This window comes from Triturus cristatus, chromosome 3_2 (genome assembly GCF_964204655.1).
Source record: "Triturus cristatus chromosome 3_2, aTriCri1.1, whole genome shotgun sequence".
In the NCBI taxonomy this organism is placed as follows: domain Eukaryota; kingdom Metazoa; phylum Chordata; class Amphibia; order Caudata; family Salamandridae; genus Triturus; species Triturus cristatus.
The window spans coordinates 1,059,970,238-1,059,996,245 of record NC_140584.1 but is presented as its reverse complement, the minus strand read 5'-3'; the positions used below and the strand labels follow the sequence as shown (position 1 = coordinate 1,059,996,245).

Sequence of the window (26,008 nt, the reverse complement as noted above, 5' to 3'; positions counted from 1 at the left end):
TTTGTGTATTGGGTGGCCTCAATCGGCCACGGAAAGGTTGCAGTAGGACATAGCACTTGTTCTCAGACCTTCACTCTGGACGCTTCTGTTAAGGGTTTTATGCAAGGTCCAGTAGAAGTGATTCCGACAGTGTATTATGTATGTGGAAAGAATGCTTATGTCAGGTTACCCGCAAATTGGTATGGCATATGCTATTTGGCTATCATATTCCCGAAGATTTATCACACAGAGGACTTGGAATTGTTAGAGACGAAGCAACATTCTAGAAGACGTAGGGCTGCAAACGCCGGTGCAGTGATTGGGGATATATACGGAGCAATGATACCTAGTATGGGTGTGGTGTTGAATGACGTGAAGATCAGGAGCAGGAGATTGGCGACTGAGTTGTCTATGAACACGGCGAGGTCCTTGTTGTTGGTGGCTGGAGAGATGTTGTCGATACGAAATATGGTTATGCAGAATCGCCTTGCGTTAGATGTGCTATTAGCCAAGGAAGGCGGAGTCTGCAAATTATTGAAGGTTCAAGAATGCTGCACATATATTCCAGACAACACGAAGGAGATAGGGAAGTACATAGATAACATCACAACTATTCACAAGGAGATTATGGACTTGACGGAGGAGAATGTGTGGGCAAAGATTGGACAAGGATTTGGAAGAGTGGGAACGTGGTTTGCGAATTTGGGAAGAGGATTTCTTGGATCAGTGTTGAAGCCCATTATCATTGCTGTAGTTTGTGTGATTTGTTTCTGGGGATGCGTGAAAGCGTGGAAGTGGTATCAAGGAGGCAAGGTTGAAAGAGCTCTTAGGGCAAACGAGAAAAGGATGGCGAAGTTTCAGGAGCAGCAATATGAGAGTCTTAAGAGAATGGAGGGAGTTCGACATGGTGGAGCCATGACTAGTACGGTTTAAATCAGTTCCAAAGAAGAAGATTGTAATGGTGTGATGACAGATGTCATCAAAGGGGGGAACTGATGTAGCGCTTAAAAGTTTGAAAATCGTAGGGGTGCGTTATATTCACTGTTAGTCGGCACCCGCATATAATCAAATGTGTACTCAGGTATTTTGTGTGCAATGTATTAAGAATTGTATAATCTATGTCGATTTCAATAGAAGTGTTAGCTATGTACAAGCATATTGTGAATGTATTAGAGAAATGTAGAGTTTAGTCATTTGAACAATGTGATGTTAAAACGTGTAGTTTAGAATTCGTGTCTGTAGACTGTTTAGTTTGACCACACATGAAAGAAAGATGTAAATGTCAATACTGTGATTTAGGCCTGCTTGTGTAACCGTAGTAATGGCCAGAATTCGCATATATCGTTGAGGCGAAAGGCCTGGTATTTTCTTATGTTAGCCAAGGGCAATAGGCCAAAAAGGATTTATTCCAGTAGAGGTTTTAGGTTGTAGTAAATTGCAAGTTAAAAGATGTGAAGTATGTCTGTCTTGAATGATCTCACCCCAGGTGCAAGGACAGTTGCTCGTTAGTAGAGGAGCTCTTTGTTCATGAATTGACTTATGTAGTAAAAGCCAGACATGGGAGTGCATTGGAATGTGCCAATCGTAACTCCTAGTGCGGATGGTGTCTGGGACTCAAGGCCAAGCGATGGACGATGGAACTGGACAGAGCTCTGTGGAAAATTACTGAAAGACGACTCCGCAGAAGAGGAGGTGCCAAGGGCGTGTTCTGAGATTTGGGGTTCTGTATTAGGGAAAGCGCCCCGAGGGTGGAGGCAGATCAGAGCAGCAAAGAGCAGAGAAAGGCTAGGCGAAGAGATAGAGGGGGCAACTTAGACCAAGCTCTCTAAGTGAAGACTTCTTAGGAAGTTTCACTCTGACACCTTTCGACTGAGGGTCTCAAGGGATTGCTAAGTAGGGATGTCATCTAGTACAGAGTAGGGACAGAGATGGTATGGTCCAGTGTCCCTAATATCGACATTGGCTTGGTAGTTTTCTACCTCATGCTTTTAGAGATTGTGCTTTTAGTTATTTTTAGCCGCATGCGGATTCTTCGTAGAGTAGCATTTGTGTTAGTGCCTATGTACTTGTTGTGCCTCGTATTGAGGACTCTGTATCTTCAAATCTTTATGCTGATAATAAAAGCCAGAGAGCCAAGAGATTAAGTCTCGCGTCCTTGATTATGGCAAATTGTGGACAGTAATTTTGATAATTGTGTTTATTCCCTCCACGCTATTGGGCAAGTAAAAAGTTCCATCCGACCAGAGTGGGTTCTAGTAGATAATTGCCAGATACTAAAATGGGCCGGAGCACTCCTTGATGTGCACTCTATAGGTTTCTGCCAAACATTTTATTAGGGGGTTGAAGACCGCCAGGTCGTGTAGATACAAAGGTCTAGAAGGATACGAGTCCCCTCCCTCCGGCGGAGAGTCAGTATCAAGGTCTTGCCAGTCCTTTTTTGTGTTCGCCCTGCTCTTCGAAAACCATGTCTTCAATGTTGCCTTTGCTCTCAAAGAAGAGCTCTTCCTCATCGTGGTGTTCATGTCTAGTCAGAAGTTCGAGCTCTTTGTCCTCTTTCTCAACGGCCTTCATCTCTGATGGTCTTGTTGGGATTCACAAACTCCTCAACGACCAGTTGAAGTCGTTTTTCTTTGTAGATGAGCCATTATTTCGGCTTTGAGATGACCTTTCTTTCACTCGATTTCAAGCGCCTGTTGTTCAGCATCAAGCATCGGTGTTGATTTCCTCTTCGATGCCACTGGCTCCCTGTCCTTCGCCTCCTTTTCCTTGGCCCTGTCCCAATTCATTTTTGGGGCTGAAGCACACTCAGAGGATTTGTCTCCTGCAGTGTCTTAGGTTTTGGACCTGTGAGGCTCCCTTTGCTTCTGTTACCCTTCAGTGGTCAAGTGCTTTGACGCCAAGAAGTCTACCACGACTTTGAGTCCGGTGTTACTATCTCAGCCTTTCTGCAAGTGTGTTGTTATCTGCTGGTATTTCTTGGGGTTGACTTCTTTTGATACCATCCTCACTACTTCCAGCCTCTCTAGGTCAATCATTTTCAGAGTGGGACAGCTCACCCTGTGCCAGCTCGTTTTCCTCTGTGTTTTCCTCCTCGTCACAAGACAGGCCAATGTCCTTGAAAGAGGTCTGCTTCTCCTGTGATTTCATCGTTGTCTAGTGAGTCCATCTCTGCTCATCCGGACTTTCAGTGTTTTTGATTGCAACTTGGCAGTGGCTTCACAACGCTCGGCCTTTGTTAGGCAGAGGTTGCAGGAATCCTGTGGGAATCCTTCTGTGCAAACTTGTAATGGCATCTCGGACAAATTCTAAAGGGAGTGTTCTCCCTCTCCCGCGATGGTCCCGAGTACATGGTTGCACCTTCTCCGATAGAATCATCTTTCCAGCTGTGTTTTTATGGGCGTAAAGCTGTTTACCTCAGTATCCTTTCATTTTCTCGTAACTCTTGCTCAGTCTTTTAAACTTTCCCTCAGCGATCCATTGATCAAACTCTCTGATTCTTTCGAACCCTAGTTTTTGCTTCCAGACCCAAAAGCGGAACTCCTCTGTTTTGCTTCTAGGCCCAACACCAGAAAAAATAATCTGAAGATGGCGACCACGTACAGGGGCTTCGGTTTGCCAGAACAAGGTAAAGGACATAACACCAAATGGTGTTCGATGACACCCACGTGAAAAAAAAGAAATTCTGACCCAGCCACTAGATGGCGGAATAATGCACAGCATGAGACTCTAGAAATGTTTTACTATGCAAAACCTGGTCTCAAGCAGTGCACATCTGCACTCCTAGTCTGCTTTCCCTCCGGGGCTTCAAGCCTCAGCGTCCGTGGGTAAAGGGTGTACATGGGTGAAGGGCAAGAGGTGAAGAGCGACTTCCTTTAGTGTCTTCCCTGTTTGGGCTTCTTAGGGTCTAGAAGGGGGCTAGGGCTAAAAACCTGCCCTGCCTTTCCCCTCTTACATCATTCCTTGATTCCCTGTCTCCTACTCTCTCTTTGTTACCTTAACTCCATCCACTCCATTGGATTCGGCTAGCACCTCTCTTGGGTGGACCTCAGAGCCATATAAGAGGGGTCAATACATAATTATTTATTCCTGTCAATTACTCCCTGCCACTCTTGTAGAGGCTCATTACAGCTTATACAATGGATGGATATATAAGGTTGTCGTGGGTGGACAGCCCAAGATCGTTTTAACTGGCTGCTTAGCACTTCGTCCAGGGGTTGGGTGTCTGTCTCTCCTGGATGGACAGCATATACCTTTCCTTGGCAACTTAGCAGTTGTTGGGGATGGGTCCTTTGCCACTCCTGGGTCGACCGATAAAGTATAATATTTGAAAACTTAGTGATCCACGTAATTTGGGATGCAGACCACGTTCATGATGTTAAGTATTCACTAGTAACAAAACAATGTTCCCTAGGTTTAATATTTTTAATGAATTACCAGCCCCATGAATCATACCCATTCATACATACAGCACATACAGACCACATGTCTTATCTTTAGAAAAAATATATATCCTCCTTTATTGGCAAAATTATTATATTTACACACTTGAGACCAAATCAATACATATAAACATAAAAGCCAATAATACGGAGCTGCATAGGGAGCTGCTTCCCCCTCCCCCCAACGCATTGAGACCCTCCCGGTGAGTAGCGTGCTTAAAAACCCCTGATTGATTAATTGATTGATTGATCTATGACTCAAGATACAATGAAAGAGTGGGTGTTCCTTCTTGGTGAAAGGTCCCACTGGTTGTACACCAAATAATGAGTTTTTCACATTGACTTACAGTAATATTGAATCAAGAATCTCAGCTACCACTATGAATTTTACGGTAAGAATATAAGAGTAAGTATCAATGTACTATTTTTAACTCTCCCGCCACTTAGCACAACTATGTATATAAAATATAACCCCCACCCCCTCATCTCTTTGAACCTCACCCCCTTCCTGTCTCTACTCCGGACTAATCATTTCAGAAAATCATAAAAACCCCGTTTCTTTGCTACCGACGGACAGGCTGTGTTTAGGACAGGTTATTTTTAGGGGTGGGCGGAATTTGCGAAATTCAAAATCACAAATTAGCGCGAAAATGTTAAAAATCTCCGCAAACACGCGGAAATATCGCGAAGATGCGGAAGTTTTTTTTCCCGCCCGTTCGCGGTATTTTCTGCGTGGTCGCGGCTCACCAACTTACCCATGCGGTTGCTAGCGGGCGCGGCCATCTTGTTTTCACTTGTCTCGCGGTGCATGATCGCGAGAAGACGTGATCGCGCGACGCATGACGTTACTGTGGGCGCGAACTATCGCGAGACAGCGCAAATGGCTACCAACAATCCAACATCTTGTTGAGAACGCGACCGGATCGGGAAAACTTGTCGGCGAACGCGGGGATTCAGGTAAGGCGATCGTGCGCACGCGAGAATGTATTATTTTACAGCGCGAGCAAGAAACAAATTTTCGCTAAGATGCGGAAATTTTGACATTTTCGCGCGTTCCGTGGAACGCGAAAATGCCAAATTATCGCAATTTCCGCGAACGGAACGGAATTTTGAGCCAGGCCTAGTTATTTTTGTATGCTTATTTTAGTGACAAAGAGCCAAACAACCCATTTGGGTGTCTATAGCACTTTAGAAATACCACGCCAAACCTAACTGGGATTGACGTACAGGTGAATTAAGAAGCAGGTTCTTTAACCCAATGAGTGATGTTACCACTGTCTCACCTACTATTATAACTTCAATCCGTCCACTATTGTTGTTGACCTTCAGTGGACAGAGACATACCCTTAGCTTGTTGAGAGTCATTATCAAACGGTAAGTGCACCTGCCTGTTATCAGAACACGTGATGTTGAGCACGTGATGTGCAATTCTTATATAATGGAAGCACATACCCAGTGCCACTCTTGTACAGAAGAGAAGACGTGATCACAAGACAGAGAAGATTAAGACACATGATTAAGGATGCAATTTAGAGCTGTCCAATAAGGTGGCATCTGCCAAAAATAGGTGGATTCCATATCCACCCAGCTCCCGGTTCCCTCCCTTCACTGAGAATTTGGGGAAGCACTCACTTTCCTGCCTGCCTGATGGTAGCTGACATGGCGTTTAACCGGCCGCTCTATTGGGGAAACGGCCACTACACCGTGGCCATTTCCATGCATGCAAATAACCACGCATGCATTACAACGCATGCGTGGTTACAACGAATAGCCTTTACCACGCATACCTTTACTAACAGATACATAGTAGAGGCATGTGTGATAAAGGTAAAAAAAAAAGGGGGTGGCTTGGGGGGGTCTCCCCCCCCCAAAAAAATTAAAAAATAAACCGTGGGTTTATAAAAACGCACCGGTTTCTGTCGTTTTAAGTTAATGAAGAGAAACGATGTGGAGGCAATCGGCGCCGTTAGAGGAAACAGAAAGACACTTCCACTTCCTCTTAACGACGTAAAATGCAAATCAGAAGTGCTTGGAGTGGAGAGGTAAGGGTGAGTGGGGGTGGTGTCGCGCAGGGGTAAATTTTAAGGGTACATTAGGGTTCATTTGTAGGGATAGGAGATATCCTTTAACATGAAAATGCCATTAACATGCATAGTTTAACAACGAAAAACGTTGTAAAAATATGCGTGTTAAAGGCATTTTCGTGATAAAAGATATGCGTGGTGATGGCATTCCCGTTGTAATGCATGCGTGGTAAAGGCATGCGTTGTAACGTCATACAGCCCTCTATTGAGAGTGGAACTTCTGATGCCATGCCAGATGTTTTTCAGAAAACACTGCTTTGGGGATTTGCCGTTGGAAAACAAAGAAAGCGCTGACCGGTCCACCACACCACAGGGCACAGTACTGCCATCGTTTGTTTTCGCCAAAACTGCCTCTGCCATGGACCAGAGAGCATTATTAGCATAAAAATCCCTACAGGCCTCGCTGCAAACTCTGCATAAGGTGAGACAGAATGGCAGGGCCTTGGAGGTGACGCTTCTGCGGGCCCAGTGGTTGGCCCACTAAAGACAAAATAAGGGTGAGTTATGCACCTTCCTTCTATCTTGTATGATACTGACCAAATCACTTTATCTTACTGTGTCTCCTGTCAAAAGCGAGAGTGCTAATACCAGGATAACTCACAGTACTATTAAAAAAACACACAGCACAAAGTCGAGGTGACGTCAGACACAAGAGAGCTGTTTTTTAATGACTTCCAAAAAAGGACTGAAAGTCAGTAACAGCAATTAAGGATACGACAGCAGTTCTGTTCATGCTGGAAGAGCAAAGGCAGGGGTGGCGCGCGCCCATTGGTACTCCTGACATTGCTACTGTAGCATGAACAGAAATCACTAACTTCTGCAGCTATCACCCCTTCTCTCAGGCTCTCGGCTGAAAATAGGAGGCTGTATGAGGGGCCAAGGGTGAGTGGGCCAAGAGGTGCATTCTGTGAGGTTTTCATGCGTCAAAGGGCGTGTGACGTCACTCCTTCTAGGAGCCAATGACCGTGCGTAAAGAAAGAGCATTGAAAGTGCACATCTGAAATTACAATCGGGGCTTTCGCGTCCTCGACATCTGCGCTGTAGCAAGCGAAGGATTTAAAATGAAAAAACATGCTTTGTTTTAGAGGTCAAAACTCAGTAATTCCCCGAGTAAATACATTTTATTTTCACCCGCACTGACAAGCCGAGTGGCCGCTTTCCGGAAAGCATGCCTAAGCGTGGCCTGGGACGGACTAACATGGCTACTGTGTCTCTTTCTAAGCGCCGCCATTTTGTGGGATCCAGCTGGCAGCGGCACAGGCTGGCAGCGAGAAAGGGCTGCGAAGGCACATTCTCAGGCCGAGGGATTAGTGCAATTCATGGCGTCTGGGACAACAGGAAGGCAGGGAGACAGCCACAGCCCTCTGGAAAGCACCGCTGCGGGGCAGTGGAGGCCACTGTCAAAATTCACTATACCCCCTGCGACCCGCAGACTGATGTACCGCCCTAACTGCTGGAAGCTCCAGTGGATTTACAGACAGTGGATTCTCGTTTCCAGAAAGCAGCCCAGCCCACTATTCACAAATGTTTGTGGGACCCAGTACAGCTGTGAACAGATGTTGTGCACATCAGATTGGAATTTTTGGCAGCAGATGACATCTTTCAAAAACAGTCTGCATTGCCTGTGCACTGCCTCTGAGGCCAAAAGAACAGCATGCTACCCCTTCCAGAGCAGGGGGTGAATCATGCTCAAACAGCTGTTTAAACTGTCCTTTTTGAAACAGAATATTGGCGCCTCCCCTGCTGACCCTGGGAAACGCACACTGTGCTGACGACAGTGCTGACTCTGGGTTGGGGCGACGATAATGCTTTTCCTAATAGCGTCCAATACTGATTTGTAGGAATCAAAGCTGTGCCTTGGGGTGGCCCACATGGCTGGCTGCAGGCCTGCTTCTGTTATTGTATACTGTAAGCTGGGTCAGCAGTCATTGTCTGGGATGTACATGCTATAGGCTGTTGGCTGGTCAGTGTCTGCCTTGGAGTGGTAAGTACAGCTTCTATGGAGCAGGAGAAAGGGAGACTCCTGAGCCCACAAACAAGCAGTCCGTGCTGATTAGTGCTTTAAATGGGGAAAAATAAGTGCAGGTACTCATTAAAATAGAGGTGTGGCAAGTGGGCGGGGCTTGGGGCGGGGCTAAGGGCAAAATATGATCATACATAGTTACTTCTGTACCAGTTACAGCACAAATTAAAACACATGAAAAATGTGTTTCTGTAAAAAAAAAAGGATTAACTCATTACACAAAATGAAAGTCATGATGGCACTTTCACCCGAATGGTCGCTGCGCACCTGATTGACAGAGCAGGGTCTGTCTAGAGACCCTGTCCTGTTAATCACAGCGTGGAACAAACCCTCTCACCCCCTGCAGTTTGGGGACATTCACATGGGCGCTGCTGGAATCTTTGCCAACAAATCTGCAAAGGCTGCTTCAGCCGAGTTAATTACTGCCCTGCACTGGAGGAGAAAAATAACCTGAGCCTGCCGTGCCACCGATCAAGGTACCGGTACTCTCCCTGGCGACAGAGAAGTGCCGGTACTGACGTTAAAAAAATTCGGAAGTGCCGGTACTCTGTACCGGTGAGTACCGGCCCATTTAAAGCACAGTCTGTCCAAAGAGATCCTCTGCGCGTCTGGAAAGTCTCTGCTACTTCCCAAAGGGAAACCTGATGGTCTCCCTAGTGATGCTGGAAAAGGTCCCACATCTTTTCTGGTAATGACTGTGAGGCGTGGTCAGAAGATGCAGAGATGATGCTGAGTGTAGAACCTGCCCTCCGCTATAACTTCCTCCGGGTTAAGTTCCTTCCTGGCCGTGTATTCTAATTCAGGCTTCTTCGAGGACCTGCCTCCGAAAGGAGACAGTTTACCATTGAAAGAACAGGAAGGAGAATCTCTGGGAGGATAAAATGGAGTCATGAGAGGTCTCTGACCATGGGGAGTGGCCTGATGGGGATACCAGGTAACATTCCCTACACCGACACCACACCTTCAACACATCCTAACTGCTCCTCATGCACCATAGTACCAGAGCCGTTACTTACCGGCACATAGGAGAAGTTAAAGTATGGCATCTATGACAGAGGTAGGTGTAAGTTATGTTTTAAAAAACAAACATCCTACAGCAAGATTTGACAGGAGAAAAAACAGTAGATCCTACTTTTAGTGACCTAATTCTTCCACCAAGAGAAATATATCTGGGGGAATTCTCCTCCCTAAACGTTTTAGCTGACAAATGTAGATTTTTCACAGCCTGATGGGCAGAAATCTGTATTTTATTAAAGACACAAAGACTAAGTTTATGCATGAATCAACAACGTTTTGGAAGAGAAAATCTCCTCTTTAGTCGAAGTTGTGTCAAGTCCACAAACTTCGTTCCTCCACAAAGCTTCAAAGACAGGGATTCTGCGCACCCTTTTGCACAAAACTAAGAAAGTTTTTAAGTTCAAGCAGCGGTAACCTACAACTCTCCCTCCGTCGTATGTGATCAAAATAGACCCTTATGGTGCTAAACACCAGGTAAATATGTACCTTGATTTTTTTACTGTATTTTTGCATTAACCACCCGCTCTGTGGCAGAACACTTCTAGCCGAAATTGGTTACATCATAATAAATGAATGGTAGATGGGGTGCCAAGTTGTGGGCAGCAAAACAGGAGTGCCAATATTCTGGAAATGTTGTTGTGTTTTGCCATTTGGCTTTCCCAGGTGGTTGCAAACAGAAAAAAATATACATGAGTCGATATTTAATAGAACCGCCTTCGGCTGCGGGACATGGGCTGCAAAATCACAGATTTCTGACATGAAAACCAAAGGAGGCTGCGCTTTCGGAAGCATAGTAGTAACCCCCTTCTAAATCAAGTGGAGGTGCAGCACATTTGGCGGGAAGAAAGTTCTGCCTATTTATGGTGGGATTTTCACTGTAACAAACCATAAATCACGCTTGTGGTACACTCTTCTCTTCCTCGCATCATCATTGGACTCATGTTGTGTCCTTTTGGACCGAATACACAGTATGATCATTATCATTACAATCTTCATCTTTGTTTACGAGAAATTATTTTAAAAAGTGCCCTCACTTTTTAGCTCCTTGTATATATGACAGATAAATGGTCTAAGATATAGGTTCTAACCATGCCTGATCACTTCAAATATTAAAAATGTTGGAAAGGAGAGGGAATACTGGACTCTTTGGTGGAGTCACAAACACAAAGGCCTTGGTTCATACTATTGGCTAAAGCTCTCAGCTCATCGACGAACCTCGTCAATGTAAAAAGAGGCGAGTATTTTGAAGCCGAGTTGAAATTGTGGAAAACGGAGTTCAATAGCAAAACAAAGATGAAGAATAAGAAAAGTAGCAAACCAAGTATAACACTGATGCTACAGAAGCTCCGCGTGGTTAATCGAAGTAAGTGAAGAATTAACGGGAAAGATCTCGCTCTGTGATGCCACATGAGGTGGGCAATTACTATTAAACAGGACATTACCATTAGACTAGATAAAATGTAAAGTATTTAGATTCCCATTGCTATACGCATATGATTGGTATAAAGGATCGAAGCACAGTTATCATCTGATGAGAATTACTCACTTGAACCATTGAATCTTATTTACACTGGGCTCACTCATCAGGCAACTCACCACTAGGCTGCAAAGGCTCCAAAACCAAGCGGTCAAGATGCACCTGACCAAGCACATAAAAACATCCTTGAAACCCCTAGATCAGCTCCCACTAGACACAACAATAGGGGTTTACCTACTTTGTATCATGAAAAGGCTTACTGTGGTAGGAGACTTTGACACCTGCATGAACAGGGCCACTGACTCTCCGGGCAACGAAGACCTGACTCACCGGCCTGACTCTCTGGCAGACCTCATCTTATGAAAAGCCGTCAAATGGAACTCACTTGGAAGACCTTCTCTGGGACTCCAAGGTGCAGGGACCCAGACTGTATAACTGGCTGAACCCAAGTCTCAGGGTATATTCCAACTATATCTGCTTCAGTAAAGACCCGAGGACTGAACTGTTCCAGAGAGCAGTGAACTACACTTCACTCCGCAAGCAGTAGCGATGGAAGAATATAGGGCTGAAACACTCCTTTCACCGATTGGACTCTCCCGTTCAACTTGCACATGCTGTGCATGCCTGTAGCAATCACCAGTATTCTCACCCCCAAACGTGCCTATTACCAGAAAAAGATTGGAAGTGTTTCCGCGTTTCCCCGATGTCAGGGTTTCCCGAACTACAACTCCCTGCATGCACTGGGGCGCATCCGAAGACCTTTTCTACATAAGCACTTCCGCTGGAAGCAGAAGGTGCTTGTCAATCAAAGAGCTTATGGATGATCGAGGCGGAAGGTGCTCCCCGCCGGATTCCAGCGAGAAGCATTTCCGCAGCCATTCCTGTGACGGGCCGAGTCCCGCATCCCAGTGGAAGCAAGCCTGTTTCATCGGCGGGTAAGAAACGCCAAGGTATCTGGAAGGCAGAGGCTCATGCATATCTGGTGAGCTAAGAGTGTTGTTTCATCAACAAAACTTTATTGAGACTATTTGAGACCGTGTTATTTCCCGGATTACCTGTTCCCCTTTACCCTGAGATTGCGGGGACTGTTTAACGCGGACACAGACACTAAGTGCCTCGTTGCCGTCCTGCCTTGCAAAGACATCTGTACTATTATCCACGAAATCCCAAGGAGGGAATACTCTTTTGTTTATTTTGAAGCAACATTATCGCTGTGACTGTGCACTTACGGGGGGCTCACGAATGGACCCATTCATTTAGTCTCTGACTTAGCGGGTGTGAGAGAGTATAACATCACGAAGAAGTCAGGGGCAGGCCTACGCACATTTAACTCGAGGGCTCAGTTCCGCATCGTAACCTTGCACTTTGGTGACTGTGGGGTAACCCCGGGTAGGGATGTTTACGGCGTGAGGCAGTCAGGGGGGTGCCGAAGATTTCAAGATTGATACGCAGGAAAAGAGGTAATTCCAAGACAACACCTTTCTGGTGGGTAGGCATAGGTCCTGTGCTTTCACTACACTGTAGGAGAGAAGTCATCTGTTTACCTACTGTCTCTCTCGTCCTATGTCTGCAGGTATCTATCTTCCAAGAGAAGATTACATCCCCGACATTCACCCTGAAGAGTTCCTATCCCTGGCCTCATCTTTTTATGTTATCCACTTCCCTTTTTCCCACAGGCCTTATCTCACGCAGCTAGGTTGCCTTCCTCTGCTGGGGATTAGGATTTCGGGAATCGGGGATTTACTCATCTTCTATCGTCTCTGCTGGATTCTACTATACAGGTTAGTGGCGTATGATTGGCTTGGGCGCTACTGACAACCTGGCATACCTGACAATGCCTCTGACATCTAGTATTGGGCAGGGAACATTACAAGTGGTTCTTTGAAAAAAATGTTCTAAATTATGAGGTGACTCGTGATAGACAACGCCTCCCCTGAAGCACACAAAGCACCAGGACACAGACTCCTTTGTCCGAACATGCAATAATGGGCAGTCTTGGACTTGTCCACTGTGCCTTTCATAAGCTCAAGCTCTGGTATTCCCAATTATGTTTCAAGTCATATTGGCCCATCATCTTCTCTTTGCTGATGTTATGTTATGTGTATTTATACAGTGCACTATCACCCGTGAGGGTATCCTGGCGGTGGGCAGGTGTGTGTGCCCAGCCCTGCTTATGCTAGGTTAGTTAAATGAAGATCCAAAAAATCAATGGTAGAATGGATCACTGGTCCTGGGAAACCAGGGTATTGCATGGACAGTACATTGTACCGTATAAGAAACCCTCATTCACGTTTTTGTTGGGATCGAGATTAGCGGTATATCTTGATTCTCCGCTGACTGTGGTCTTCAACGTGATCGCATAATCATTGGGTCAATCCAATGCTTCCTCCACCCGGAGGCTTTTAACCACTGGTTAATCACAGTAGTGATCGTGAATCAAAAAAGAAGGGTGAGGTGATCGTGATAAAAGGAAAAGTGTCTTAAAAATCTCGTAAAACCAGTAGATTTTTTTTATTGGTACTGGGTTCGAGACCAAGATAAAAAAGTATTGTCGTTGTGCACGTGTCTGACTGATTATGGTCAAGTGCACTGGTTAAAAACTGTGTCCAAAAAAGGTCTCGACCTTTTTTGGACACAGTTTTTAACCAGTGCACTTGACCATAATCAGTCAGACACGTGCACAACGACAATACTTTTTTATCTTGGTCTCGAACCCAGTACCAATAAAAAAATCTACTGGTTTTACGAGATTTTTAAGACACTTTTCCTTTTATCACGATCACCTCACCCTTCTTTTTTGATTCACGATCACTACTGTGATTAACCAGTGGTTAAAAGCCTCCGGGTGGAGGAAGCATTGGATTGACCCAATGATTATGCGATCACGTTGAAGACCACAGTCAGCGGAGAATCAAGATATACCGCTAATCTCGATCCCAACAAAAACGTGAATGAGGGTTTCTTATACGGTACAATGTACTGTCCATGCAATACCCTGGTTTCCCAGGACCAGTGATCCATTCTACCATTGATTTTTTGGATATTGAGACAAGGAAGCTGAGTGGATCTAAGCCCTTCTTTCTCCCACCTCATTGATTTTTGAATAGTTAAATGAAGAGCCAGGGCTTCAGATTTTTGCAGAATTCAAGAACAGAGGACGAGGCTCTGACGTGGAGTGAGAGGTAATTCCATGCTTAAAGAGCGATGGAAGGGAACGCCCATCCCCCTGATCTGGTTCTGTGTATGTGTGGGATATGTGCGAGTAGGAGTCCTGAGAGTGGAGGTGTCTGGGTGGTATGTAGAAGGAGATGTGACTGTCTGGGTAGATGGGGCTTAAGTTGTTATAGTGGTCAGTCTAGGAGGCCGGCCATTCTCTTATGAAGTTGCAATGTACTGGAACATCCTCCCTATCTCTGTCCATAAATGACCACCAAGCATTTCATATTGGTATTAAAACGCAGTATTTCTCTGTGCCCTTGTCATGTAATTTACTTAACATACCAATCTTTCTTATACTACAAGCATGTTGTTACATTTCTATGGGTCCATGATACCCTAAAGGGTTCACACTGTATAAATATCATAAAATAATCATAACATTTCAACATAACATAACCTGACAGAAATGAATTTGACAACAGATTCTAAATAATAAAATGCTGATTACTCTGTGGTGAGGGTTCACAAAAGGACTGACTGCACAAAACAGTCCAATGACTATGACGTACCCGAAACACAATGCTTTCACTATTTCCAAATACGACACTGGGCTATGCAACCCCAAATCCGTCTCGGTGCGGAGAGGCCCCTCGCTCAGTACGAACGTTGGCTGCTCTCGAAACACTCTACAAAGCGCCTTATTACAGAACTCTTCCATATCCTGCGTCCCCCAGAACCGGCGGTCAAATTAGCGGGCCAAAGACGATGGGAGGCAGACCATGACCCCTAAAGAATGGTCAGACGTCTGCTATAGAGCCCGACACACGGCACGCAATACATCTAGCATCGAGAAGGCAACTAAGATCATGACATATTGGTATCTCACTCCCTCCCGACTCCATAAATATGACCCAGATTGCTCCCCTACTTGCTGGAGGGGCTGTGACCATGAATGTACACCCTTGCATCTCCTGTGGGAATGTCCGACTCTTGCCACTTACTGGACGCAAGTGATGGACGAGATACACAGTCACTTTAACACTACGCTCTTACGCTTTGCTGTCTATGTGGTCCTGGGAGTGTCTGACAGACTTACCTTTCGCCTCAAGTCCCGGAAAGGTAAAAAATTAGGTATAGCCTTAGGGGCGGCACTACAGAATATTTTATCACATTGGGGAACAGATAGAACACATACCTTGCAGGGATGGTTGCATCGTTTGTGGTTTGTTCTTGGCATGGAACGCATCTCTTCTACATTTCAGGGAGACGGGCCTCCTTTGCTGAGGTGTGGCAGCCATTTGTTACCTTGTGGTGCACTGAATTTCGTGAACTGTCCTGCCCTAGATATTTACGACTTTTGCGCCTTCCCGAACTGCACCAATGCGCCAGTTAAGCATTATGGCCCTGCGCAATGGAATGAGGGGTTTGTTTTTCCCTCTTTCTTTTGTTGTCTAGCTTTTCTTTTGGGGGAGGAGGTGGGAGGGGCGGTGCAGGAGGGGGAAGGGGGTTTTGTTTTGGGGTTATTCTGATCCTCTGTGAAGTAATATGGTGGCTGCTGGCCTGTGACTTGGGCCTTATCTCTTGCTGCATCTTGTTTGTTAATAATTTAATAAAAAGATTTCAAACTAAAACAGGCCAATGACAAAATGCAATGAGACTTAAAGATGCCGCAGAACAACAAGGTGATAAAGCAATTTTAACAGTTTAAGTGTCTAGTGTTTACTTGGTTTAGGTCACTGTCCATCAGGGCAGCCAGAAGGTAGCATAAGGGTACAGGCAACTTAATCTTTGTCATCTTGATGAATTATTCTAAAACAGGGTATCTATATTACCTTGTCCCAGCCACTGCTCCATCGTTCTTCCCCAGAGGCTCGTCAAGCTCCACTCCGCACCATTCCCCCTTGGCGAAATCTGTCTCGCCAACGTAGCGTACAACTCCTGTCTTCGTTCCCCCAACCTGCAGGTAACAAGGTTACAGGCTAAGAAAAAATGCATTGACAGGGAAGCAGATTTTATTTGGGTAATGTTTTCCATTTACAAAACTATGTTTTGGTCAATATTTGATCTACGTCAATGTGAACCATCACAAAGAGTCATGCTCTGTTTCTTAATAGTAAACAGCTTGAGAACATAAAAACCAATATTTCAGCACTATGCACACCAGGTAGGTCAGAGGTGGCGTGTGTAGATCGAGGGGGTGAGAAGGTGGAGGAGATGGTAGCGTTGAATGCATAAGATGAAGGCAGAACCGATAGGAATATTTCTGGCTCCCTGTGGAGAAGAGAGTCACCTTCAAAGTCCTCACTCACGCCTACAAATGTCTACACAACACCGGACCCAAATACCTCAACGACAGTCTCAACTTCCACGTACCCAAACGAAATCTCTGATCCTCCAACCTCGCACTGGCTGAAACCAGTGTGAGTGCATTCACAGAGCCAGAGTAGGCAGAAGATCATTCACTCACATTGCAGCCAAGACCTGGAACGAACTACCGGCAGACATCAGACTCGTCCCCTCCCTGAACACCTACAGGAAGACCCTCAAGACCTGGCTCTTCGGCTGAACAGATCTGTGCCCCCCCCCCCCCCCCGCGCCTTCAGACCCTCACAGGTGAATAGGGCACTTAAAACACCCAGATTGATTGATTGATCTCATCTGCGTGTCCTATATATTTATTTATGGTATTTGTAGAGTGCTCAATCATCCCAAAGAGACATTCCGGCACTAGACCGTAGACCAGTTAGACTCCACAACTCAAGAAAAAACAAATAGTGAGGGAAAAGCCAAGTTTTCAACATCCTCTAGAAAATTAAGAAATCAGAAGTCAAACTGAGATGAGAAGTCCTAGAAGGCAAGTATGCCATTTTTTGTGGTGTTGTTTCTGTGTGGATGTTGACAGACCTTCTAATGTGTTTGTTACTCTAGTGCTTTATTTAAGTCTGGATCGGAGGAAGCGAAGCAAGAGCAGCAGGTGTATTCATTTTCCAATCCCCCTTATATATAAGATTTCTTTCAAAAACAAATCCAGCCCTCCAAGGAGGAAGGAGTCAGTTATTGTGCTGGACATAATATGGGAGTTCACTCATGTGTTGGAATTGGTGTGGGCGGAAACTGAGATGGGAGCACCTCAATCAGATACAGTTGGACACTCAATAAAGTAGTGTCTCAAAAGATTTGTGTAGATTAGTATTCATCATCGGGTTCATGCCACATCCTGAAACTAGAGAGTGAAGGACACTGTTGACTTCATAAAACTAAGTTCACTATCACACTAATTATTAATTAATTATTGGAAATGTTGTGCGGGTGTTACAGTCAACTAAAGGTCCTGATCCTTAGCCAGGTTTCTTATCCTTCCTAAGTCGATAAAACGAGCACCACTGAGTTGGATAATAAAATCACAAGTCTTAAAATTGTGAATAGCCGGGTCTGGTGGCTCAGTGGACTAATGCGTCTACTGCAGGGGCCTGTGTTCGACCTCATGATCACAGGTTCAAATCCCGGTGGGTCCACTCAGCCTTTAATCCATCTGAGGTCGATAAAATGAGCTCCATTGAGTAGGGTAACAACAAACATCTGTTGTTCAGCGCCAAGATACCTGTAGTGGTGAACGTGCGCTTTACAAATACACATGTTATGTTATGATTCCTGTCAATCACTTTTGAATGTGTCAAGAAATGTGATTGGCAGATAAAGGGTATACAAATGTTTTCTTGCCATCTTGAGAATCCCAAATTGGTCGAAATCACGATTTTAGCCTGGTGGAAAACCATTGTGTGGCATTCGATATGTAATTGGTCGGTGTGGCATCGTTGTTGGGTTTACTGTGAGTACGTGTGAGTACACGTGCAGACGGTTGAGGTCTATAGGGCTGCTTTTACCTGTACTTCCTTTCATGCCAGTATAGCCAATGTACACCACTCACTTTCTGCCCTGGGCAGGGAGCCTTGAGTGCATTCTGATATATGCTCATTGTTTATTGTGCTGTGGGCTATTGTCACGTCAGCAAGATGTGATTTGCAGCCTTTCTGCAGAGCACTCTAGTCTGAGGCACATTACTTACCTCTGCTTAGGACTCTGCTGAGCATGATTTATTCTGCTGCAGCCTCAGGTGGGGAGCACGTCCATTCTATTCAATGAATGTTTTATTAATGAGTTTTACCATTTACCAGCAGCTGCACGCTATGCATGTACATTATGCGCCAACGCATAATATACAAAACAAAGTAAAATATGATGAGGAATGCATGCATAATATGAGAAGATTCAATAAACTGGAAGACAGGACAGACAATATGGTAGGTAAAGGTCAGAGGCTATTTGCAGACTTTGAAAACCTCCAGTGTGCAATCAGGTAATAACAGAGGGAAATGCCAGTCCTCTGACTGCTGTCCCATACAGCTACACTTCATTCTAAGCCATAGAGTTGTGTTTCCACTACATTCAGGATCACTGAAAAATACACTGTTAAATTGTGGGTTTATTGCACATAAGACATTTACACGTATGACTGTGTGTGAGCCTATTCACTTATACACGAATGTAGGAACAGCGAGAAGGTTTTCATGCATAATTTTGCCTCCTGGAGCGCTCTTTATGCAAAAACTTAACAACACCACTAAGTAGAGCTTGGGGACTTACACAGCCCTATGGAATAATGGCCATGAATATATGTATTTACAAATTGACATATATTGGAGGTACAGATCCTCTGTAGATATGTTTGTAACTCATATTCTTTGTATTAGGTATTTAGTTTGCCGCCAAATTCACTGACAAAACGTACATTATGGTTAGATTTAAGAATTAAAAAACAGTAAAGTTGTTAATTTATGTTAAGATTCATGATTGGAACCACAACAGACTAACATTCAAAATACATACACACACCACGCAACTGTAATTGGAACTAATGGTATATGTTATTTGAGAAATCAAATAAATATCCTTGTTTACAGCTTCAACGCTGAAAAAAACCGATTATGTATGTGCATATGTTAAGAATAAATTGCTCTTTTTATTTTTTTATTTGTAGAGTTTTATAGAGCGCTTTACATGAGAACAGTTGTACAGAGTTACATCAGTCACCATAGCATAAAGTAAAACAGATACGAGCCACTTGGAGCATAGAGGGTGGGTGGGGGAGGGGGATTGAGACAGGGTGCAGGAAAAAACAGACAAAGACAATGGAATGGGACAATGGAAGAACGAAAATCAAGGGACCCTCAAAATCAAAGTCCATGTTCCCAATAGTCCGAAGTGGGTCACGGAATCTCATCTTCTAGTGTCAGACTCGCTCTCTGTGCCCGAGCACCAAGGGTAGTGGAAGGGGCAAAAGGGAAGGAGCGGATCGGGAGTCTTGCTGTAGCTATCCATAGGCGCCCCGAAGGGGGTGGTCGAATTGTTGTCATGTAAAGGCAGGCGACACCAAGACGAGGACTGGCAACTTGGAGAGAACTTTCTAGATAGTTGAGGCCGTCAAGATGGGGGATCGGGACACGGACCCATAAACCTCCAGCACAAAATTGAGGGAATACAAAACAACAGAAAGTCAGGGGAAATCTGACAGGCACACAAGGCAACAGGTCCGGAAGAAAGGGAGGCAGCAGCGGGGACCAGGAGGGCGCGTCTCCCCTCTGAAAGTAAAAACAATCTTGGGGGCACCGGACCACATCGACGTGGCATTCACCGTCGCTGCAACCCGATCATGGGAGAAGAAGACTCACGCGTCTAAGTGGCACCATAGGAGGCGAAGGAAGCGGTCCGGCAGAAGAGCAAGCAGCAGCGGCCCAAACCCGGAAGGCAAGGGGATGGCCAGGTGAGGCGGACCTCAGCCCAGCTCAAACTCGACAGCCATCCGGAGATCCCGACCAGGCAGTGGCCGCACCAAGACAGGCTCCGTCATCAGCAGATCCTCGATGATTTATCCGAAGGAGGTGGAGGAAGGAGACAACAGCAGAGAGACGAGGAGAACCATGTCCAATGTCCAGCTGGGTAGGTGACGGCCGAGAGAATGAACCCGAGCCAGTCTCCTCTATAGTCAACACAGCAGCTCCACCGGGCATCGGCCATGGGGCTGTTGTGTGTTTGTGGAAGTGCCACAGTTTGTGTCAAACCCCTGAAAACCCTTTGAACTCAGCAGTACAACACTGAGAGTTACTGCACACACTTTAACTCACTTGTTCTGGTTTCCTGCCCCTCATTTCTCCTGTCCGTTTTTGCCTTTTTTACCGCGGAAACTGTGACCTGTGAGCGGCGAGGAAGGAGGACGAACAGCATATGCACACGTGCATATGTTAAGAATAAATTGCTCTCAACTGTCAGTCATTGTTGTGGAAAGGGAGGGGCATCATGACTCACTCAAGGCACCTCCTTTCTTTCCTAACCCCATGTAGACAATGAAAATAAATACACACACACCCAAATACACATCCACCCAAACACACGCGCACATATTTATTTGAAAACAAATGTTTCATGGGGTGAAAATTACAATTGTGTAGACCTAAACACCCATCACTCTACGCCGCTCTACTCTGCACCGCTACTCTATGCCAGTGCAATTTACTCCACTCTACTATGCACCAAAGCACTCTTTCGCCACTGCACTCTACATCACTCGTCGAGGCCATTCCACTCTACTCTGCACCACTGCACTCTACACCACTCCACTCTATGCCACTGCACTCTGCAACACTGATAAGATAAAGCCTCAAAAATACTGAATTACATCAGTAGAAAGCGTTTTACAAAAATCACATCTTTGTGGGGTATCACATCTTTAACTCATGTGAATTAATGATTGAAGAAAGATAAAGATAATAATGGGTATATTTGAGGGTTTTAATCTCACAAAGCTCTGTGCAACAGAAAGGGTACGGAGAATAAAACATCCTAATATTTAATTTGCCATACATTTATACATATTTATCTATAATCAGCAAGAACATCTAACGCAAACATATGCATGTGCACATGTATTTAAAGATTGTGTAAATGGAAATTGCTTTGAAAACTTTGTTAAGTCCATTCTTGGACAAATATTAGGATGTAAGGAAAAGGATTCTGGATCTGGGAGAGCCATAAAAAAGCACGAGTAGGTTAGGGAGTTCCCTGGAGGGGTGGTCTGGCCAGGCTTGCCCCACCCCATGATTGGCCCTTAGTCCGGTGCAAAGGAGGGGACGTGATAGCGTCACATTTGTGTCTCTCTCTAGGAACTTCCATGTGTTTACTTGCACAAGGCACCCTCTCTGCAGCTGGGTTTGGCTCAGAGGCGATGCCGCTTAGGTTGACTTTATACATTCGAAGAAGTGCCGGTGCTACATTAAGGCAATAGTAGTGTGCAGCCGCCCAGGGCGCCACCAGTAGGCAAAGTTTTAAGTTGAAGAACAAAACTTCAGGGTCTAGTTCGATTTATGTGAACTGGTAAAGCTGATGGCATGTCTCATTGTTTTTCTTCTGTTGTACTACATTGGGTTTAGCACTTCATAACAGAGCTGCAAATTGCAAAGCACATCTACATGGGTATCTTAGCACAGACACAACCGGTGTTTATTGCTGCCCAACTCAATGCTACTCATTTTGTCGTCCTCGGAGGGATGGACACTCCAGTTTTCGCTGCTTGAAATGGAAAAAATTAAGTGCAGGTACTCTGGTATAGAGTACCTGCTTGTTTCTGAGAAGTGCCAGTACTCTCCAATTAAAAGTATTGCATTTTCTCTTGAGAAGTGCCGGTACTCTCCCTCTCAAAAAAGAAAAGCGCCGGTACTCCATACCTGACAGTACCGGCCCATTTAAAGCACTGCAGTATTTCAATCTGTGACCTGAGCTCATATACTTATCTCTCCAGTGGGTGTGATGGAGCAGGTAGAACGAAATTTTGTATACCTCCTCTATTTTGCATGAAAAGACTAACCATATAACTTACTGATTATAATTTTACTAACAGCATGGTGTGTTATTCTAACTCAACATTTGCATACACAAATTACACGTGGGAAATTGCTATTTGCATGGCAAAATAACTCTAATGATTAAATTAATAGTAGTACATGTGGTAATAGATATCGCATGATTTATGTTGCTTATGTGATGTTTGCATTCCTGATTGGATCCTAAAGGTGAATATTATCGCTTTAAATGTCGCTATATGATAGGAAAATACTAATACATAAAGGGATTAGTGAGGGTATAACATTTGAATCTTCATTTCTTTGTATTAATTATTCTTTTGTGTTTGTTTCGCTTAAGTTAGCATTTGGGCCTACCAAAACATGGCGTCCGAAAATTGAGTTCAGAAGTGGCCACCGTCTCGTGAGCGCGATACCTACTGCGCAGACTCGGATGGCTCCGTGAACTTCCTGACAAACCCTGTGCACCATGTCCTCGGTCAAGGATAGGATCTTGGTGGACTGCCAAAATACGGACAGTAAAAAAACGGTTTAAAATGAACAATCGGATCATACAAGTAAACCCAAAACATTGTAATATAAGGACTATGTCATCACCGGAAGTGAACCAGCAAAATCCATGAAAAAACCATAAAGAACAAAAATCGGACGTTTTCGATCAGCCAATCACAGACTTTCTCCGCCTAAAAATGTTTAATGTTATCCCGAAATTTATTATTAAAAAGAGTAGTAGAATAGGGCGGGGCGGTCGATGCTGTCTATGCTGGCTTGTCCTAGGTTCCTGTTGTTGTTCCGGATCGTTCCAATTTCCTGACGTCTATGCTGGCGATGACAGATGCTTGCACGATTTCTGGTCCTATGGAGATCTTTGGGACTGTAACGTGCTGAGCAAAGAACATTCAGACTTTGAGCTTTGGCCTGCTTTATTTGGACAATTTAATGGCTAATTCGGTTATGCACAGGCAATGAATTAGAGAAAATCCAGATAGCAAGAATAGGTCAATATAATGTCCGGTGATTTGAATGACTTGATCTAGAAAATTCTAAAACTTTCGATGAAACAAATGCTAATATTAATTGCAATGAAATTTTAGATAAACAAATATTGATTAACAGAAATTATGAGTTTGTGTTTTTTAGCTAAAGAGAATAAAGGATTCTGTGTCTTAAAATGTGTTTTAGCTGGTTCTAAATCACCATCAACCAATCCAACTAATTGGTCCGTCGACCAAGTGGGTGGAGTGCCTTGATGTTTGGGATTAGGAATCTATAGGTGGTGAACGTTAATGTATATTCTGTAAAATAACTTTTCCTTCCCTATAGGTTATAAGGTACCCCCCCACACATGTCCAGCACGATATCATCATCCCTCCTGTGTGCAGACTCGTGAGTCAGAGACGTGTGAGTGTTGGTGTTATGGGCCCCACCAATAACTGCATGTGTGAATGAGCTAGTGTGAAGTTGGGTCTGCGACGCAGGGAGGATAGTTGTGTATATATGATTTCCTCCTTTTTTCTCTGGTCCCGCGCTGGATCAGGTGCATTAGTCCAACTAGCCACTGGGTCCAGCTTGATAGCCGTACAAAGTGCTGAAGAGCATTTTGGGCCAGTAGCACGCTACACTTTGAGGGAGTGCGTGCTTGGAATGCTATTGTTTGTATTTGCTTTGTAGTGATGTCTATATGTGGAGTGTTTTGGTGTCGCACGTGCTGTTATCGCGTCTTGGGTCGCGTCATTGAATACTGTAATGGCGGAAAGAGGCGCGAGCTGTAGAGCGTGCGCACTTTGCAGTAATTGGTTGTTAATTACTATTCTGCAGCTCACGACACAATCCTCCCAGGGTGACAAGGAGCAGTTGATCAGTTACTCAACCAGGTGAACTCCTGGAGGCAGGTTCTGGAGGGGGTGGGAAAGGGTTTAGGGATGGGGAAGCTGTGGGACGCACAGTTAAATGGACCGGGATTTTCCTATTTGTAAATGGCTGCTCCACTAATGGGGCTATTCGGTGAATGATGGTACGGGAGGTCTCGAAGACGAAATTGACGTCATCAAACGCAGCAAAATTATAGAAAGTCTGTTGTTGGTGATTGTTATCGATGCAGCACTGGGTAAAGAGAACTGTTTTTTCTCCTCACTTACTGGCCCCCTTAATGTATAAGAGCGTCGTATGTCTCCACACTGCACGCAGGGCTGGTCAGGTTAACATAATGCAATAAGGTGCTTATGGTAAAAGGAGGTTGCCATGTACCCCACATATTGCAGTAAACTGATACAAAACGACGGAGAGATATACGTTTTCAGGCAAAGGGGTATTACACTTGCTGATTTCAGCAATTCTGTTTTTAATAAAATACATAAGGAGTATGGCTCCTGTCGCTCATTCGCATCACGGACCTGTGATGTCACTTCCTATGCTGTACCTGGGGTCAAAAGGCGTGTGATTACACTTCTGCTACTTATATGATTTTGTTGAAAAGATGCTACAGTCACGTAGCACAGGTTCTAAAATTAGAAAGCTGGGTACCTGGAGTGGATGAAAAAGAAGAGGGAAATGGAAGTCTCCGCTGTTCTTGAAGGTTGTGGAGGTGACTGACTTCCAGACAAGCACCAAATGAGGAACTTATTGAGGAGATACGGCCAGGAAGGAACATGCAGCCTATGGGACAAGGGTGCAAGCTTCTGAGACAGGGAGAACCCTGTGCTTAGACTCGGAGCACACCCATCACTACATCTTACATGTAATGTTAGAGCTACTGAACACACTAGCAGCAGGCTACAGTCTGCACACTGAACAGAACAAAGTACACTGAGCGCACAAAATCAGACAACGAACTACACATTGAGACAGGACACGTTACACAAGGAGCGTGCAACCAGCAGACAACATTCTGCACACTGAGGCAGAACCCTGACCTGCACACTCAGGCAGAACCCTGACCTGCACACTCAGGCAGAACCCTGACCTGCACACTCAGGCAGAACCCTGACCTGCACACTCAGGCAGAACCCTGACCATGAGATCACAACCAGCAGACAACATTCTGCACACTGAGGCAGAACCCTGACCTGCACACTGAGGCAGAACCCTGACAATGAGATCACAACCAGCAGACAACATTCTGCACACTGAGGCAGAACCCTGACAATGAGATCACAACCAGCAGACAACATTCTGCACACTGAGGCAGAACCCTGACAATGAGATCACAACCAGCAGACAACATTCTGCTCACTGAGGCAGAACCCTGACAATGAGATCACAACCAGCAGACAGCTTTCTGCACCACACTGAGGCAGCACCCTGACAATGAGATCACAAGCAGCAGACAATCATCTGCACACTGAGGCAGAACCCTGACCTGCATACTGAGGCAGAACCTTGACCTGCGCACTGAGGAAGAACCCTGACAATGAGATCACAAACAGCAAACAACATTCTGCACACTGAGGCAGGACCCTGACAATGAGATCACAACCAGCAGACAGCATTCTGCATGCTAAGGCAGAACTCTGACAATGAGATCACAACCAGCAGACAATAACAGTGAGGCAGAACCCTGACAATGAGATCACAAACAGCAGACAATCATCTGCACATTGACGCAGAACCCTGACAATGAGATCACAACCAGCAGACAGCGTTCTGCACACTGGGGCAGAACCCTGACAACGAGATCATAACCAGCAGACAGCATTCTGCATGCTAAGGCAGAACTCTGACAATGAGATCACAACCAGCAGACAATAACAGTGAGGCAGAACCCTGACAATGAGATCACAAGCAGCAGACAATCATCTGCACACTGAGGCAGAACCCTGACAATGAGATCACAACCAGCAGGCAGCATTCTGCTTGCTAAGGCAGAACCCCAGACAATGAGATCACAACCAGCAGACAATCATCTGCACACTGAGGCA

At 45.0% G+C, this 26,008-nt stretch overlaps 1 protein-coding gene across 8 annotated transcripts in view; it reads right to left on the bottom strand.

The window, feature by feature from the left end:
* CLIP2 (CAP-Gly domain containing linker protein 2) overlaps nt 1-26,008 on the bottom strand; it is a 515,486-nt gene that overhangs the window by 256,420 nt on the left and 233,058 nt on the right. For all 8 annotated transcript variants that reach the window (XM_085649783.1, XM_085649785.1, XM_085649779.1 and 5 more), the window contains one exon: nt 16,011-16,135. In XM_085649783.1, coding sequence (XP_085505909.1) covers nt 16,011-16,135 — 125 coding nt within the window. The remainder of the gene's footprint in view (nt 1-16,010; nt 16,136-26,008) is intronic.